Consider the following 19,579-nt stretch of genomic DNA (forward strand, 5'->3'; position numbering starts at 1 on the left):
TATATTCCTACTGAATGTTTTTCCTTTACTTCATCTTTGTTTGTTTGTTTGAAATAGTTCTTTTTGAAATCAGAGTATATATACATTTCTGCTTGCAATGTGGTACAGTAGGAGTTCTCTTAAAATATTTTTGGGACAAAAGAACTTCCGGTCAAGATGGCGGGTAGTGCCCTGGCCGGTTTGGCGCAGCGGTTGGAGCGTCGGCCTGCGGTCCAGAGAGACCCGGGTTCGGTTCCCGCTAAGGGCATGTACCTCGGTTGCAGTTTGTCCCCGGCCCTGGTTGGTCGTGCGGGTGGCAGCCACTCGATGTGTCCCTTCACATCGATGTTTCTCTCTCTCTCTCTTCCTCTCTCTCCCTCCCACTCTATCTGTACAAAAAATGGAAAAATGTCCTCGGGTGAGGATTAAAAAAAAAAAAAAGATGGCGGGTAGGTAAACGCGGTATTGCGTCCTCCCACAACCACATCAAAGTTACAACTAAACTACAGAACAACCATCATTCAAAACTGCCTGAATGGAAGTCCTACAACTACAGAATTAAAGAAGCAGCTGCATCGACACTGGTAGGAGGGACGGAGGCGGACGGGCTGGTCCCACACCCACGTGTGGCGGATAAAAATCAGGAGGACACCTCGGCTGGGAAGGTCCTCCCTGAGGACTGAGGGTCCCCGTCCCACACCAGGTGCCCCGCTCAGGGTTCCAGTGCCAGGAAGAGAATCCCCATCACTTCTGGCTGGAAAACCAGCAGGAACTGAGGCTCAGGGAGGCTGAGGCGGCTGGAGCCCCAGGCAGCTCCTTAAAGGGCCCGCGCAGGACTTATCGGACTCACTCCCTCTAAGCTTGGAGGGGAGGCAGCTCGAGGGGCACCAGAGACATACAGGGAAGAACTGAGCTGTTTAGCACTGGAGCGAGGGCTGGAGAGGGGGCTTCCTCGGGGACAAACGTGCTGTCAGAGGCCTTTGTTCCTTTGGTGAGCCCTTCCCGGAGCGGCAGACAGTCGCCATATCTGGGCCTCCAGCAACCTGGCTCACACTGGTAGCCCCGCCCTGCTGACTCCCTGAGGCCCCGCCCCACCCAACTTTCAGGCCCACCCAAGCTGTTGCCACTTGCTTAACCATAGGATTGGCCTGTCTTGGATCCTGCTTCTGGTTTTCCTAAATTCTTTCAAACGAGCAGCATTCGGTCTCAGCTAGCCCCATACCTCTCATTAAGTAATACACTGAAACAAACACAGGGAGGCAGCCAAAATGAGGAGACAAAGAAACAGGTCCCAAATGAAAGAACAGAACAAAACCCTAGGAAAAGAACTAAGCGAAATGGAGATAAGCAACCTAACAGATGCTGAGTTCAAAATACTGCTTATAAGGATGCTCAATGAACTTAGTGAGAACCTCAGTGAACTTAGGGAGGGCCTCAAGAGCATAAAAAAGGACCAGTCAGAAATCATGGATACACAGTTAGAACTGAAGGAGGCATTAACTGAAATAAAGAATAATTTACACAGCTTCAATAATAGAGTACGTAAATCCAAGGAGCAAACTATCGATTTGGAATATAAGGAAGCAAAAAATGCCCAATCAGAACAGCAAAAAGAAAAAAGAATCCAACAAAATGAGGATAGCGTAAGGAGCCTCTGGGACAACTTCAAGCGTGCCAACATTCGCATCTTGGGACTGCCAGAAGGAGAAGAGCGAGAACAAGAAATCGAAAACCTGTTTGAAACAATAATGGCAGAAAACTTTCCTAACTTGGTGAAGGAAACAGACATACAAGTCCAGGAAGCACAGAGAGTCCCAAACAAGATGAACCCCAAGAGGCCCACACCAAGACACATCATCATCAAAATGCAAAAGATTCCAGACAAAGAGAGAATCTTAAAAGCAGCAAGAGAAAGGCAGCGAGTTACCTACAAGGGAGTTCCCATTAGGCTGTCAGCTGATTTCTCAAAAGAAATTTTGCAGGCCAGAAGGGAGTGGCAAGAAATATTCAGAGTGATGAAAAGCAAGAACCTACAACCAAGATTACTCTATCCCGCAAAGCTGTCATTTAGAATCGATGGACATATAAAAACTTTCCCAGACAAGAAAAAGTTAGAGGAGTTCATCACCACCAAACCGTTATTATATGAAATGATGCAGGGTCTTTTTGAAGAAAAAGATAAAATATATGAACAAACAAAATGGCAATGAATACATATCTATCAACAATGGAATCTACAAACAAAATGAACAGGTAGAACAGAAACATTCTCATAGATACAGAGAACATTTTGTTGGTTGCCAGATGGGAGGGGGTTGGGGGAATGGGTGAAAAAGGTGAAGGGATTAAGAAGTACAAATTCATTGCTAGACTGACAAACCTCAAAGGGAAAGGGGTTGGGGGTGGGTGGGAAGAAATAAACCAAAGAACTTATATGCATAACCAATGGACACAGACAATAGTGTGGGAAAAGGTGGGAGGGGGGCGGGAGTGGGGAGGAGGGGGTCAATGGGGGAAAAATGTGGAACATCTGTAATACATTTTACATCCAACAATAAAGATTTAAAAAAAAAAAAAGAACTGGATAAAGATAGTTGGCAGCGAGGATGATGAGCAGTGATAAACAATGTTAATATCAAAATAAAAGTTAAAATAAAAAAAAATATTTTTGGAACAAATAGCCATACTGTCAATGATCTTTTCTTTTAGAGTTCTCATTTTAACAGATAGTACGAAGGCAGTCTTGAGAAGATGAACTGTTCTTGGAGACTGTCTGCTTTTGCATATATCTTTTTTTTTTGTCTAATAGTATAGGAAATTCATACCTTTTGTTAAATTTTAAAAGCACAAAAGTATTAGAAAAGATGAACCCAGATGCTGTTGCTGAGTGGTAAATGTTAACATTTTGACGTGTTTCTTTATAGTCTTGTTTCTGTGCATTTTTAAAACTAGAATTTTTGTCATACTACACATGTAATTTTGTATGCATAAAAATCTCATTTTTGTGCCCTTTGGTTACATTGTATCTGTTGTGTTTGCTGATTTGCTCTTCCCCACCAACTAACTATACAAAGCTTGTCTTGGACTCTAGAGTCAGAACGCTTGGTTTAAATTTGGAATCCACCACTTGCTAGCACTGTGACCTACAGCAAGTAATTGGATGTGTGTCCCTCAATTTTATCTGTAAAATGAAGATAATAATAGTTCTTATTTTATATGTTACTGGAAGAATAAAATGACATATTATTTACGTGGGGAGTATGAGGCATAATGTTGAGTGTGTATATGTGTGTGTTTGTGTACAAGTTAAGTTTCTCTGTGTGTAGGTGCATGTGTGTTATCAAAGAAACATGCTGCTTAACCTGTTCTTTGTTGAACTTGGGACTATGACCTTACTTATATTTAGAAATATGTTTTTTGGGAATTAGTATTAAAGGAAGTTTTTATAGAGATAATGACATTCATAAAATGCTCTTTTAAAATACTATAAATATTAAGTGAACAATTGTTATATCTTAAATACTAAACTATGGTAAACTTGTCTAGGACTTTTAAGAAGGAAATAAGTATGATGAAGAAAGATAATATAATTTTCCTGTATTTTTCAGATATATACTTAAATAATGATACTTGAATATTTTAGATACTTTAAAACTTACATTCTTGACAAATGAAACCTTACTGAAAGATAAAGTTACTTTTGCAGTAACTTCCCTAGAAGGAAATGACAAATGGCCCCTACCTATAGGTATGCTGGAGGATGTTCTTCTTATAACTAGCTTAGTATAAATAAGCCCATTTTAGATTAAACAATATATAATACTGAATTCACAATTCTGACCTTCAGGAGGATTTTTGGTAAACTATTAGTCAATATGACAGTCTTAAATTGAGTTAAAAATAAAGAAGCAGAATTTATTTTGGATATCAACCATAAGAACTCTATGTTCTTTTTCCCCCCTTGGTATTCAGGCTTTGACTAGTCATGTAAAGGTCTCTGGGGAGTCAGGCACATCCTGAAGGTTATGACATTAATTAAATTAAAGTAAATTAATTAATTAAGAAGCTAAATAAATCACTCAGCCAAGGTTTGCTATATGAAATATATTTAAACTCTGAGGAGGTACTTTATCCCTCTTCTTAGTATTTTGGGAATGTGTTTTTAGAAATGAAGCCATATTATACTAAAATTACTCATACATATTGTTTAATTTTTTGTTTGCTGTTGAATTGTACTGCTGTTCTAGCTTGTAAATGCTTAAAAATGTATTTTTTTTGTTTTTAATCCTCACCCGAGGACATTTATTTTTTATTTTTTGCATTTATCTTCAGATAGAGCAGGAGGGAGAGGAGGAGGAAGAGAGAGAGAGAAGCATCAATGTGAAAGAGACACATTGAGTGGTTGCCACCCACATGACCCCAACCAGGGCCGGGGACAAACTGGAACCGAGGTACATGCCCTTAGCAGGAACCGAACCCAGGTTTCTCTGGTCTGTGGGCTGACATTCTAACCGCTGAGCCAAACCGGCCAGGGCAAAAATGTACTTTCTTTATACTTTTTTTTTTTTTTTTTTATCCTCACCCGAGGACATTTTTCCATTTTTTGTACAGATAGAGTGGGAGGGAGAGAGAGGAAGGGAGAGAGAGAGAGAAACATCGACGTGAAGGGACACATCGAGTGGCTGCCACCCGCACGACCAACCAGGGCCGGGGACAAACTGCAACCGAAGTACGTGCCCTTAGCGGGAACCGAACCCAGGTCTCTCAGGACTGCAGGCCGATGCTCTAACCGCTGAACCAAACTGGCCAGGGCCTTTCTTTATACTTTTATGCAGCATTTTCTTTTTGTCTTTTGTTTTATCAAATGGGTAGTTTTCTCTTCAATATTTATTTCTTAATGAAATGAGTTTGAAGCTAGTAATACAAAATGTAATTAGAGAGTTAGAGGTCCAGAATATTTCTTTTATTGTCATCTTTATTAGATCAGTAACAATTAATAGTGATGTAGATGGCATGGAAATTATTCTTCTCTCACTTCTGGGTAGTTAGAAAATTACTCGAAAAGCCAGCTGCAGGATGTGGCCAGATGGAACTCTTGACTCCCACTTAGGAACTTATTGAAGGTGGGCCACCGACCTAGGTGGCGGCTGTTCTACCTGGAGCTGTTCATGTGCTTCAGCGATCAATGCTCATTCTCCACACTGATGCTCCCATAAGCATGCATTGTTCTTCCCACAGGTCTTTGCCAAGGTCAAAATCTTCTTTACTTGAGAAATAGTAGCATGCTTTAAGTAATGACTGATGTAACAAGGTATTCTTTCTATCTAACCATAATTAAGTCTCAACAACATTCTCATCTGCCCATTTTTATCATCATGACTACATAGAAAAAGTGATTCTCACCTCGTAAACCTATTTCTGTAGGGACAGTTACTAGGTGTTTTTGTCCAAATATAAACACCAAGAGTGCTTGCCAAATATTATTCGAAGTTAGTATATGAGGTCTTGTGAATTTATTTTGTTTTGTTATCTTTTTAAAAAATTTATTCTCTGTCCCTCCAGGTTTATTTATTTATTTTTCCTTTATTGATTTTAGAGAGAGAGCGGAAGTGAGAGGGAGAGATAGAAACATCGATGAGAGAGAACATCGATTGGCTGCCTCCTGCATGCCCCCCATTGGGGATTCGGCCCACAACCTGGGCATGTGTCCTGACTGGGAATTGAAACGGTGAGCTCTTAGTGCGTGGGTCGATGCTCAACCACTGAGCCATGCTGACTGGATCCTCCAGGTTTTTAAAAAACATTTCTGTTGCGTTTATTTCATAAATTTGCATTTGTTCATCTTTTAAACTTTATTATCTAATAACATATAGCAGAGTATGAATTAATGTGTTTATATCTATTAAAAATGTATATAAAGCAGGGATAAGCAAAAATTAGAAAAGGGTACTTTTCTAAAATCTTGGTAAAATCAAGTATAATCAGAGATTCTTTTTCCCCTTTGGATGATTCACTCTAGAATTTTGAAGGAAGAGGTTGTTAGAGAAGACAGGTGACTGTCTTTACTACTTGTTCCCTCTGCCCAAGAGCCCTCTGTGCAATTAACTACTAAGTCTTTCCCAGTAGGTACCCCTGCCCTCCCTTTTTTTTTTTCCAGTGTGTCATTTTAACTTAGTGTAGGTGTGAAAAAATAGAGCCTTATCTTTATTGGTATCTTTGTCTTCTGTTTCTTCTTCTAATGTATTCTTATACTGCTGGCAAATTAATTTTAGGAAATAAAACAACACTTGATTTATGTCACTGTCTTACTGGGAAAAAAAAGTTACTTCATATAGCCTTTAAGACAAAGTCCTCTACAGTGTGGTATCCTCTTACCTTTGTCTTAATCTCCTACTATTCTTTTACACGGACCACTTGCTCTGTGTAAAGAATAAATTCTAGTCAAGAATGATTGGGTCACTCTCTATCGTTTTTCTCTTTTATATCATCTGTGTTGTTGCTAATGGCTTTTACTCATTTGGAACATTATTTTATTCTATTTGTATATTTGGTTAAGTAGTCTATTATATTTTAAGGAAATTTGAATTATACAAGCAAAATCTTATATCTTTACCCATGTAGTTACCATTCTATTGTTCTTCGTTGCTTTGTGTAGATCCAGGTTTTCATCTGGAATTGATTTTCCTGTTGCTTGATGTTTAATATTTTTTGTAGTGCAGATCTATGAGTGATGAATCTTTCAGCTTTTGGATGTTTGAAAAACTATTTTACCTTAATTTTTAAGATTCCCACCCCCCGCCCCTGGTATAGAATTCTAGGTCAACCTTTTTTTTTCTTTTATACTCTACTATCTGCTTGCTTGTATTATTTCCAGTGAGAAATCTTCTGTGACCCATTTCTTTCTGTGTGTCTTATGTTGTTTTTTCTAATTGCTTTAAAGTTTTTCTCTTTATTATTGATTTTGAGCATTTTGATTATAGTTTTTTTTTCATGTTTTCTTATGCTTAGGGTTTGTGGTACTTGTATCTGTGAGTCTATATTTTCAACAGATTTATAAACTGTTGTCTATTATTTATTCAAATATGTTTTTGATCCTCCTTTCTCTTTCCTTTCTTTGGAGACTCCACTTATCTGTCCATGAGGTTACTTGAAAATTTTTTTCTGTGTTTCATTTTGAATAGTTTCTATTCTTTGTCTTGGGGGAGGTCCATCTTTTGCTCTATTCAGACCTTCAACAGATTAGTTGAGGCCCATTCATATTATGGAGAGCAATCTGCTTTACTCAGAGTCCACCAGTTTAAGTACAGTCTCATCTAAAATACCTTTACAGCAAACCTCAGAATAATATTTGAACAAATATCTAGGCTCTGTGGCCCAGCCAAGTTGACACATAAAATTAAACATCACACTGAGCTTCATTTTGTTATCCGTAGTATTACTTAGTGGATATAACATAATTCATTGAATGTGTCTACTAAATATGTTTGCTTATATATTTAAGATTTACAGATAAGACAGTAAATATGTCTATGTGTGTGTATATGTATACATAATAGGTATATATATATATACACACACACATATATAGTTACTGGTATATAGATACTGACAGTATATATGTGAATTTATGTTTTCATATGATATGTTTATTTAGTATAAATATTAAAATGGAAATTGCTGTGTTAAAGGAAATGTGAATTTTAAATTTAATAGAATTTGTCAAGAAAAGAGCTGCTCATTTTTACTCATACTCAAAGTATTTTACTAGTCTCCTCATACTCTTAAGAATGCTGAGTATCTCTCATGGTTAGACATAAATGATATTTCATTGTTGTTTCAATTTGGATATTTTTATTAGTGAGGTTCATGTCTTTTCATATGATTACTATCTGTTTTTATTTCTTTCCTTAATTGTTCATATTCTTTGAATATTATTGAAATCTCATTAGAGTATACACAGTCTCCTTTTCACACATACTGAAAAAATTTCAGGTAACAATTCCTTCTTTTGCTTTGCCTTCACTGATTTATGTTAATACTGAAACCATCAAGCGTTATTCCAGAAGTACTGTTGGAAAGAGGATAGTGAGTCAGGATTTAAAGTCTTTAAGGAATGAGGGACAGACTTGACTGGCATGTGTATAACCATTCAACATTGGGAAGAACATAAATATGTCTGGATATTTGGACACTAGCTCAAAAACAGTAAAATTTTTGTATTTTGTTCACATTTTAGTTTCTGGTATTCTCTATGGCTATTTTTTAAAATTATCATCTTTTAGAATGACTTTGGAAGAATGCCCAATGAATCAAAATAAACTCTATTATCATTTTATTATCCTTATAATCTTCAAAGAATTACATACAGATCCTTATAATGAGAACTTTCTCTGCTTGGTGTGATGCTAGGCACTGTACATGACACAGTATACAGAAAGGCTGCCTACTTTATAGGTAGGAGTTTGCACTCTAACGTAGACAAGAAATGCTTAGATGGAGATAATTGGAAAGTATGGCCAAATGAAGAAGTTTTCAAGGAGCTACAAGCTGAAGTAGTAGTTATTTTCACAAACACACTGAAAAACATTTGATTATGTTTTAAGAATAAGAGGCAAGAAATTTGCAAATAGAATAAGAAGTTATAATTTTTTCCCTGTTTTGTGGAGATTTCCTAGAGAAAGAGAAACCTCAGGAGTTGTTCGAGTAGAATAAACTGGAAAAATAGCAAAACTTAATTTTTTTGTTGTAGTTGTTTAAGATTGATATACAACTTAGAGGAAGGTAAAGTCATAGAACTTGATGTTTGTAGTAGAGAAATGGTGTGGATTGATCAAGGAGACCATCTTGGAAGTACAAAGGAATCGGAAAAACCTAAGGGAGGCTGTTAAAACCATGGTTCTGAACTTGACTTTGTTGGAAAGTTGTGGTTGGGAGAGGAAATGATAAAGGTGATGCTCTGTGGGAGATCATTGGAGGAAGGAAGTACAAGAAAATGTTTCTGGGAGGTATTGTAAGACATATTTCTGCATAAAAAATCCCCCTGCCTTTTTTGGTCTTAAACTATTTAACATTTGATGGTATGTGTAATATCTGTGAATACATGTCTTGCAGGCGCATTGGATCGTTGTGTGATGGGGATAACAGCCGTCGAGATACTGAATGCTTGTGACGAAGCAGTTCCTGCTGCGGTCGATTCGCTTAGTCATCCAGCAGTCAATCTCAAACAAGCTGTGACAAGACGAAGTCTTGCTGCTCTGAAAAATATGGCCCATCATAAGCTACAAACCCTTGCAACTAACCTCTTGGCTTCTGAGGCGTCTGACAAAGTAAGTTGTATGTGTGGGCTCGTGTGTGTAGTCCCATTTTAACTTCATTGAATAACATAACTTTGGCATGTCTTTGGGAATAATTTTGGGGGGTGACACCGCTGCAAAATAAGCTTCTGCTTGTGATTTAGGTTTAGCCAACATAGTTTAGGAGTATTACAAGGATTTGGCATTTTGAGAAAGTAAATTATTCTTACCATTAAAAATATTTTAACATGATTGCTACTGAATTAAGTGGCTTTAATTCCTGAAATTAGAGCAAATGTTTTTTTTTGTTTGTTTGTTTTGTTTTTACATATAATCTGTCTTTTTTGACTTTCTGACAGTCTTCCTTTTGAAAATTTGAGCACTAGTTAATTTAGGTTCACAATTAAGATGTCTGTAATTGTGGCTTATCGACTTGTTTAAAAAGTAGGTTCCAATTTTAGTCAAGTTGGGCCATTATAAGGCCTGAAGAAAAGATGTGAGACCAGGTACGGTGGACTGCACAGGTCACAGCATTTAATGTCAGGTCCAGGCTTGGTCCCACATTCTTTGTCGACACTTAAAATCAAAGCATCTGTTTCTTTTTCAGTTTAAAGAAAATTATCTGACTAAATTCATTAACTGGTTACTTATCTTTAGTTTTGTAGGGGCTAGCCACCATTTGGCTTGGGGTACTTGTGCCCTGTATTATTAGGACTAGTTCGTCTCTGGTAATGGATAAATGAAACCCAGAGACAATCCCGGTGTTTCATCTGAGTCATGATTCACATTTCTAGTTCCATCTAAGTATTCATTAGAATTATTAATGGGTAACACAAATTCTCTCTTATTCCTGATTTCCTTTTTTTTTAGTGGTTTGACATATGAATAAATAGTGAAGACGTTGAAATGCTGATCTGTAAACTTGAGAATTTGCCCATGAATTAGTTCTACTGACATATGAAATACGATAGGCAGCTCCAATGATCCATGTCCTCCAGTAATTGGCAGTAATATTGGATCATTCTGTTTTTTTCGCAGATATAAATGTTTTATTGGCTTTGTTATATTGTTGTTTCATAGATTAGAATCATGAAATCTTTCTGTGCTTTTTTTCATGCCTTCAGTCCCATGCTCTCAAGTTGGAATAGAAATCACAGCTTAAGTGTACTTACTATGCCTATAATTTTCCCCAAGGGATCATGTAAATGTCCCTAGGAATTCAGTTCATAGCACATTCATGTTATATTTAATTTTAATTTTGAGCAAATTTATAAAACAGTATATTCAAGGGCAAGCATGTATATATAATTTCCAAATATATTCTTTTCCTTGTTGGTAGCCCTTAGAAGTAAAAACTTTGAAAAATAACTATATAACTGGAAAATTAAAGAAAAAGAAATGGTCTGGTAACATTTATGAATGGCTTTTGTAAGTGGTCTTGGTCCATTATGTGATTTTTACAATCTTGTTTGTCCCTGTTTTAATAGCGCATTTTATAGTGCAATTAGTGATAAAAGCACCAGATATCAGAGACACTACACTTATGTATTGTAAAATATATTGCTTGTGAACCTCCTCAGTCTTGTAGCAGTGGTAATTGTTGCCTGGCCTACAAGGAAAACAATTATAGGCGGGGAAAAGGCTTAGGAAGCTGAGGCTGCAGGACGATAATCACTTTATGAAAAATGTATGTTGGCTGGACCATTAGGGAGTTCTCTTAACTATTTTCTCGTGTGGAATTTGAAGCCCCTTCTGAGGGGAATATTTAAAGAGCTGCCCTCTGGATGGTTTTTTAACCTCAGGAGAAATAAAAGCCACCCAAAGTTTAAAAAAAAAACACAACCCAACTAAGAGCTTCTTAGTGCAGGACTTACTCTAGGATATGGGAACTAATTTTTTCAAGGGTCTCTCAAAGGAAAGTCAAATCTCTCTAGGAATACTCTATAGAAGTATCCTGCTTTGTCTTTGTTTGGTTATTGTTAGCAATTGGGCTATTTCAAAGTAACAGATATTTGATATTGCTAATTATGTTTATTAATAAAAATGGAGAGTTCACTATCTTATGACTTTTTATTTCACTGGCAGATCAAGAAGGTATTAAGTGGAATTATCCTTTCTTCCCGCACTGAATCTTTGCAAGATGTGTGTATTCCAGCTCCTCTGCGTTTCTCTTCAGACATGTATCTTATTTTCCCTTTCATTGTAATGACTGAGTACTTTTCTAATCCTCCCCACTAAACTCCATCCAGTCTCCTTGCAGGCAGGGATTGTGATTTGTTTATCCCTGTGTTTTCCCCGTGACCTCTGGTAGCAGTTGTGTACATGCTTGAAGGATAATATGTAACAAAGTGTTGCTGGCTCTGCTTCAGCCTCTTTGCCCTGTCTTCTCCACTCCCTTACAGTCGATCATCTTGACTTGACAATCAAATCTATCCCTGTTCATGAGCATGAGGTATGGAGCATTTACTAATAGCTTTGCCTTTTGTTCAGTTTTGCTTTCTCCTCTTTTGTTTTTTTGAGCAAGGTTGTCCAGGCATAACTCATTCTTCCTCACCATTTCTGTATTGTCAATATTCCAACGCATCTGGCGTTCTTTGTGCTGGGGGGCAGTGCCATGTAAGGTGTCTTCTACCCACTGCCCGCCAGGAGTGTCCCTTCTCCCGTCGTGACAGGCAGACCTGTTTCCTCACATTGCTAAATGCCCCCTGCGGGGCAGCATTGCCTCTGATTTAAAACCACTGCTTTGGAGAAAAAGATTGGGAAGTGGGAGGGACCCTATGTCTCATAGCCTCTCTTTATTTTCCCTCCCCATTCATGCCTTGTTAATCCCTCTCCTCTTCGAGGACAGTGAAGCCGTTTCAGCCCTGTCCCCCTGTGCCCTGCGGAGGGATCAGCTCTCTTGCCTCCTCTCTGTGCTCACACCGCCTGCTTGACCTTCTCTGAACACCTCCTACTCCACGGGCATTTGCTGCTTTTTTCTAGATGTCTGTCTTCCTCGTTAGACTCTGAGCTCCTTCGGATGGGAGGGGAGTTCCTCATCTCTTTATTCCCAGTGCTTAATGTAGTGCGTGAAGCGTGGTAAGTATCCCCAAATGCAGTGCAGTGTTAGTTTGGAGGTGCATATTGGAATCATATTGTATGATCAGCTTGGATGTCAAGCTGAGGGCTTAACTCAGTGGGTAGTGATGCAATATTGAGTAGTCTTTTTTTTTTTACTTCACCAAAGTTAAAAACTTGTATTCATCAAAGACACCATTAATAAAATGAAAAAGTGAGCCACAGACTGGTTAAAAAATTAGCAACATATATATCTGATGAATCATGAATATATAAAAATCTTTAATAAACCAGTGACTAAAATATGAACAACAAAATCCTTCAAGTTTTCCAAAAGCATAAATTTACACCTCAGAAAAGATGATCAAATGGCAAATAAGCACATAAAAAAACATTTAGTATCATTAGACATCAGGGCAATGCACATTAAAACCACAATGAGATGTCATTTCAAACCCACTAGAATAACTACTGAGTAGTCTTAAAAGGATATTTTTGTTTAAGAAATGTTCGGCCATTTCAGGACACATAACTGTTGATGCAGGAAATGAATTGTGAGGCTACTGGGGTGACGCATGAGGGGAAATGGGGACTGGACTCATAGGCAGTGGAAATGTGGAAGAGGGGATGGCGTGTAAGCTGTTGTGTAGGTTGAATGAACAGGACTTCAGAAATGAGCAAGCGAAGAGTGGAGACGTACAGGGTGATTTCAGAGATCCAACCCTGGCTGAGGGGAAATGGCAGAGCTGTTAACAGAAAGAAACAGCTGGAATAGGCTTTGAGGTTATTGTGCTAGGAGACATTTGCCCCTTCTGTGCCGTGTTGGGAGATGGGGTGTGTGCAGCAAAAAACTTCCAAGAAGGAAGTGACATGGTGGTGAGACAGTAGGGATGGGATTCCCCATATAAATGCAGGACTGCAGAGCCTGATTGGACTGCAGTTCACATTCTGTGATGCCTCGATTATTCCACGTATGGTGTCTTCCTTCATTCTCACTACGAATACATGGCTTAGTTATTATTGTCCTCAAATTTGCAAATGATGAACCTAAAGGACAGTTGGTTAGAATAGGGATTGGCAAAATTTCTGGAAAGCGCTAGATAGTAAAAATTTTAGGCTTTGTAGACCACGTATTCTGTCTCTGTGATTGAACTGTGCTATAACAGTGCGAAAGCGACCCTAGACGACATGTCAGTGAAGGAGTGAGACAGGCTCCCAGTAAAACTTCATTTATGAAAATAGGCAACGGGCTGGATTTGGCCCCTGGGTCCGGGTTTGCTGATTCCTGCATCCGAATATGGCATTATTAGTGTGAAGATTGTGGGTTCAGTTCTCCCTCAGAATCTACTTCATTTTTGAAAAGCGGTTCAAAAGAGTGGCTAAGAGCCTGGGTCCTGGTGACAGGCATATCTGTGTACATCTCGGTAACTTCCTGCCTGTGACCCTGGGCCAGCAACCTCCAATGGCCTAGGTCACACATATAAGTGAAAATAAAATGTAAAGGAAACAAAAGTCGATAGTTGATCTTGATCAGAGAAATGAAATAACATGAAGACTTGGGGAAGAGAGCGTTTGAAGTTAGTAATTGGCAAAGTCATTAGTGATCGTTAGGATTGCTGCTCCGGTTGTTGGGTGAGAAGTCAGGGTATGATGAGCTGGGACTGAGTAGGAGGAGAAGTGGAGGCAGAGAGTGGAGGAAGTTTGCTTTTGGAGAAAAAAGAGGAGTCGCTTCCGTGTCTGTGAGGTGAGGAGCAGCTTCCATGCTGCGTCCAGGAGCTCACCGAGGTTCTCACTGGTGCAGGGGTGACTGGTCATGTGAGAGGCCCTGGTGTTGGGAGTAGAGTTGGGGAATTCACCCTGACAGCCATTGTTTCCTTATAATTGGTGATGATGAATCAGAGGGCGGTGAATATAACCAATTTTGCAGTGGGAGAGAAGAAAGTAGGCGTGATAGCTGTTAAAAGGAAAGAAATTGCTTTAATTCCATGAAGGCAAGAGTCATCTTTATTTTTTTCTTTATTGATTTTAGAGAAAGAGGAAAGGAGAGGGAGAGAGAGAGAGAGAGAAACATCGATGAGAGAGAACATTGACTGGCCGCCTCCTGTGTGCTCCCGTCCCCTCCCGGGGATCAGACATGTGCCCTGACTGGGAATTGACCTGGCGACCTTTTGGTGCATGGGTTGATGCTCAACCATTGAGCCACACTGGCCGGGCGAGTCATCTTTATTTTTAATTCTCCATAATTCCCAATATAAGTAGTGTACTGGATTAGGAGTTAGAAGATTTGTAGAATATAAATAAATAGTGAGTCAAAGATCGCATGTGGTGGTGTTTACTGAATGCATAAATGAATGTGTTAAGATGATCTGAGCCTGTCAGGTGATGTTTGTGACCCGTTTTTTAATAAAGCAGTTGCTGTAGACGCTGGTTCTTGGTGAGGAGATCTTGGCAATGCTATGGAGGATGCCACTGGGGTTTGTTAGTGAAGCTGGAACACCGTTTCTTAGGCCTCCTGTGTGCGCTTCTCTGTTTGGGCCCTTTTATGTCTTGGACATTGTGGTAGCAATCAGTCACCCTATTTACATTGAAAAATCACCAGTTTGAAGAAACTGAAAAATGAACAGGGTGATTTATCTTTTACCTCACCTCTCTGTTGTCTAATTAGTCAAAAGCCTGAAAACATGAACGGGCTATATTTGCAAAGGTCAGTAGCTTTGTATTCTGTGTAACTAGGTAAGAGAATGGAATTTAGAAGTCGAACATAAGCTAGTCTGTGTTTTTGCCTGCAAAATTCACCCTGTAAAAAAATTTTTACTGATTGAATTGACTTTATGATTCATTGTAAAAAGGGCACAGTAAGGAACAGACAGGGACAAGCCCAATGATGTTATATACAGAATACTGGGCCTCGTATGGTGAACCCTTTTTGGCTATAGAAAAATTCCTGTGATGTGTTTGACCTTTGAAGAATCAATTAAACTTGCTTAACATTCTACCCCAAAACTTTAATGAATTTTAATACAAAATATAAATATGTTGATTATATATTATATTTGTAAGTATATATAAATTCAGTTTTCTTTGTTCTAAATGGTTATTAGGATAAAATTTTCATAGTACACTACTGTGGCTAAGCTGGCCAGTCTTAAGGGGGAAAAAAGAATAATTTGTGACTATAGGAGAAAAATGAATTTTTTATTTTTGCTTTGTTGTGTTTGTTTGTTTCTTTTGTTTGTTTTGTTTTGTTTTGTTTTGCAGCCAAGAAAGTAAGGGTTTATTAGTTGAAGAAATGACTCCAAGGAGAATGAACTTTTATTGAGTGTCTATGTGACGGGTGATTCCCTTCAGTGGGGGATAATAATTAGAAACCCCATTTGGATGCTGCGTGCACCGATTGCTCCTGGGATGATGTTACAGGAGCCCTTGGTCAAAGCAGTGAAAAGCTGGCCTAGTTGCTGAACCTGTAGCCAAATCCAGTTTGTTCAGGTCTTGAGGTCTCCGGAGAACTGCATTTAAGGGTGTCTGCTGCGCACTCCGGAGCATAGGTGGGCTCGGTGGGAACAGGCCCAGGCCCAGGCACAACCCGGGCCCCTCTGGAACTCAGTAGGCTCCATTCCTTATCTGTTTAGACTAAGTGTTCTTGATGAGGTTTGGAGTTTCTTTGGGGCGGGGGTTTCTTGTGTAATGAAACCTCTAATGTTGGCCATTTAAGTTGTTTTTAATTTTTTGCTGCTCTAAGTCATTCAAGCTAGTCAGGATACATCTTGGCACAAAGCTGTGACTATTCCATGAGAGGAGTCCTTGGAAATGGAATTTCAAGGTATGATGTATTCACGTCTTTGATCACTCTGTCTCTCTGCTCTAGAAGCTGGCCCCCGTCATCCTGAGCCATCTGACATCACTTCCTGTGAGAAGCCCCAGTCCCTCCCCAGGCGCGGTCAGGCGCTTCCACCACTCGGTCTCTGTGCTTCGCTGTCTCCTTGACCCGAGGTGTGGCTTGTGCCTCCGCCTCTGCAAAGAAGCCATGGCAACTAGGGGATCCTCACCCCTCCTCAGGATGTTGGAGTCCTCCCCTCCCCTCCCCTCCCCTCCTCTCCCCACCCCTCCCCTTCCCTCCCCCCTCTTTCTCTCTCTCTTTCTTTCTTTCTTAAATTTAAATACTTTATTTTTTAGAGCCCAGGTTTTTAAAAGTATCTATTTGAAGTAATATGTTCATAATAGAAAAATTAAGAGAGTAAAAATTAACGTCGCTTATAAATCCTTGTCTAATACGATTTAGTTTGTGACAGCTGATTTAGAAACTGCTTTTTTTCTCCTCTTAACTATATATTGTAAGCTTTTTTTCTATGCGATTAGATAGTCTGAGAAGGCGTGATTTTTATTGGCTGCCTAGTATTCATGATACGGATATATCATAATTTATTTGATCAAGCTCCTATTGTTGCACACTACTGAACTTTTAACCTATTTAGAGTTGCTTTGGTGGTGGAATTAACCACAACAAAGTGATCAGGAGGACTGTATAATTTACATCAAAGACAGGGGAAAAGCATACCTTTCCAAAGTATGTTGCCATGGGAGGGACCTACGGTAACTATGTTCAATGCACTGATAAGGATGACTATTTTTGTTGTTTTTACCCCCAAGAAAGTCCTTGAAAGCCTGACTTCCTGCACTGGACTGCCGACTCTAACCCTTTCTTCTGCAACAGAAGCTCCACCCAGTAGCTCCGAGAAGCAGTCCATTGTAGGGCCATCTTTTTACTCCTCCAAAGTCATACGTGATACTAGTTTAGGCTAGAATTTATCACAGCTGGTCAGTCAGCTCAATTCAGCCAACATCTGTTCTGTTGCAAGTGTGGACCTAGCTCTGTGCTGAATGTTAGAGAACATAAAAGAACTACAGATCTCGCAGGAATTATCCTACCAGAAAATTATAACTTGTAAGCATTTGGGAAGTTGGAACTTTCTACCTTTCTTATGTTACTTAGTAAGAAACAATATCATATATACCATGATCATGAGCATGGAAAATATATTATTGCATGGGAGTGGAGGAGACTGGGAGTAATTATAAACACATCAAAATATTAAAATGGTTGCCTTTGAGTGTTAAAAATGAATATTGCCGTTTTATGTGGGGATTTGGAAAAATCCAATAACTGTGCTGTCATGATCTTCCCAGAATTCCTTTAAGTTTCTATATTCTTTTTTTTTTTTTTTAAAGAATCATTTTTTATCGATTTTAGAGGGAGAAGGAGAGAGAGAGCGAGAAACATTGATCTGCTGCCTCCTGCATGCCCCCTGCCAGGGATCAAGCCAGCAACCCCGGGCACATGCCCTGACCAGGAATGGAACTGGCAACCTTTCGGTGCATGAGACCATGCCCAACCAACTGAGCCACACTGGCCAGAATTAAGTTTCTATGTTCTTGATGTTAAGTGTGAAATTAAGTGAAATGAATTAATTTGTGTGTGGATAAATCATAGGGTTTGGGAAGAATGCTTTGAACATTTCCAACTCAGATTAACTTTTCACCAACTCTTTTTTCCAGTTTGAGGGAAATGAGTTTTAGGTCACTATGAAGATGCCAATTATTCCACTAAGGAATAAAATTAAACTCTCAAAAGTAACAATGTACTTAATCGATATTTACTACACTTTTTGGTGATTATAAGGTTTTTGGTTTTCTTCCCTTTTTTAGGATCCTTGAATTAGACCCCAAGGATTTTTCATGGTCATTGCATAACACCATCTAATAATGACATATGCAAGGGAAGTCCTCTTCTTAAAACTTAATAACCCCATGGCTCTAGTGCCTTATTGGCCCTGTGCCTTGCCTGTCATAGGTGTAATGGACTTATGAATGGAATTCATAGTTCACCTTACATACAATTCTGAACCAAGAAAAAGCGGTTTTGTTCTAAGTTGGTTTTAAATTCAGAAGTTTGTTTTGTTTTCTCAGAAGTAGATGAACACGCCATGCTACCTGATGAGAAAGTTAGATTGTTGTGCAACTTATTTGAGATACAGCAAAGAAGAAATTTCTTTTTCCATCTCACACAATAAATCAAATGGCAGTCTGCTGAGAGAGTAGGACACTAGACAGATTAAGTAGTGACCTCAGCAGCCAGCTCTTTCTAGCCCTTGTGTGTGATGCTTTCTGTTTAACTCTTGTTTGGGAACAGGAAGGCACTGTGGAGTAAATTTGATAGATGTATAAAGATTCGTGGCTAAATATGAATATGTTAGTACTTTGGGTAAGAAAGAATTTCTTCTATTCTAATGTGATTGAAAAATCTGCTGTTTATTAGACTATTGTATATGAGATTTTCAAACTTCTCAACTTTTATAACCTCTTTTAGAAAATAATTGAATTAGTTTAGTTCAGTAAACATTTGTTGACTACTAGGTACTGTGTTAGGCCCTGGAGAGCCAAAATGAATAAGACAAGAATTTACCCCCAGGAAATATAAACAGACAAGTGCAGTGCAGCGCAGTGAGCGAGAGGGCTGAGAAATGCAGACTGCGTTGCAGAAATCTGGCCTAGACTCGGGCGATCAGGACTGGCTTCTTGGAGGAAGGCACATTGAAGATTGAGCAGAACATAGTTAGGGGATGGACAGAGCTGGGTCGCCGTGAAAGTCTAGAAAACTGTTGTCATGTGCTACCTTAAAATTATAAGTAGCAAAGTACAGAAATAACAACTTGTAGCATAATTAGCACATGTAACCTTCATAACTCACTTTATTACTAAATGACCCTATGTTTGACATTGTCATTTGCCCTGTAACACTGAATGGTTTTATATCCATAAGGGTCCCCCTGGACCACCCAGGGCTGCAGACCATAAGTTGGGAATCACTGACCTATGTAGATGGTGAAACCTCCTAGAAGGATGGGTGGCAAACCAGGCTGTGAGCCAGTGACAATGGTTTTGAGGTTTTGCAGTTTTTCGATATGAAATTCATAAGATGATTTATATGACATGGTAATGCAGGCCTAAAAGTAACTTTAGATGGAAATTTATTAACCAGTCAGTCTTCTCAGGGGGGCAGTTTGTTGCAGTGTCCAGGAAGTGTCTGGTCGGTCGTGGGTGTGCTGGGACTCCATGCAGTGCTCTCGGCAGGCGGGGACAGGCCACGGCGTCCAGAGACCCTTTGGTGATGCCTTCCACACCTCTGTCTTCCCAGTTGTATGAAGATACCGTTTTCTTACCCACCTCCGCACCTGCCTCACCGTCATAGCTGG

The 19,579-nt window shown here is 39.2% G+C and overlaps 1 protein-coding gene across 5 annotated transcripts in view; it reads left to right on the forward strand.

Moving 5' to 3' along the window:
• The window catches only part of WDR7 (WD repeat domain 7), a 320,067-nt gene that overhangs the window by 56,915 nt on the left and 243,573 nt on the right, over positions 1-19,579 (forward strand). For all 5 annotated transcript variants that reach the window (XM_036244069.1, XM_036244068.1, XM_036244070.1 and 2 more), the window contains exon 14: positions 9,091-9,305. In XM_036244069.1, the coding sequence (XP_036099962.1) occupies positions 9,091-9,305 (215 nt within the window). The remainder of the gene's footprint in view (positions 1-9,090; positions 9,306-19,579) is intronic.

This window comes from Molossus molossus, unplaced genomic scaffold, assembly GCF_014108415.1.
Source record: "Molossus molossus isolate mMolMol1 unplaced genomic scaffold, mMolMol1.p scaffold_m16_p_6, whole genome shotgun sequence".
Lineage (NCBI taxonomy): Eukaryota > Metazoa > Chordata > Mammalia > Chiroptera > Molossidae > Molossus > Molossus molossus.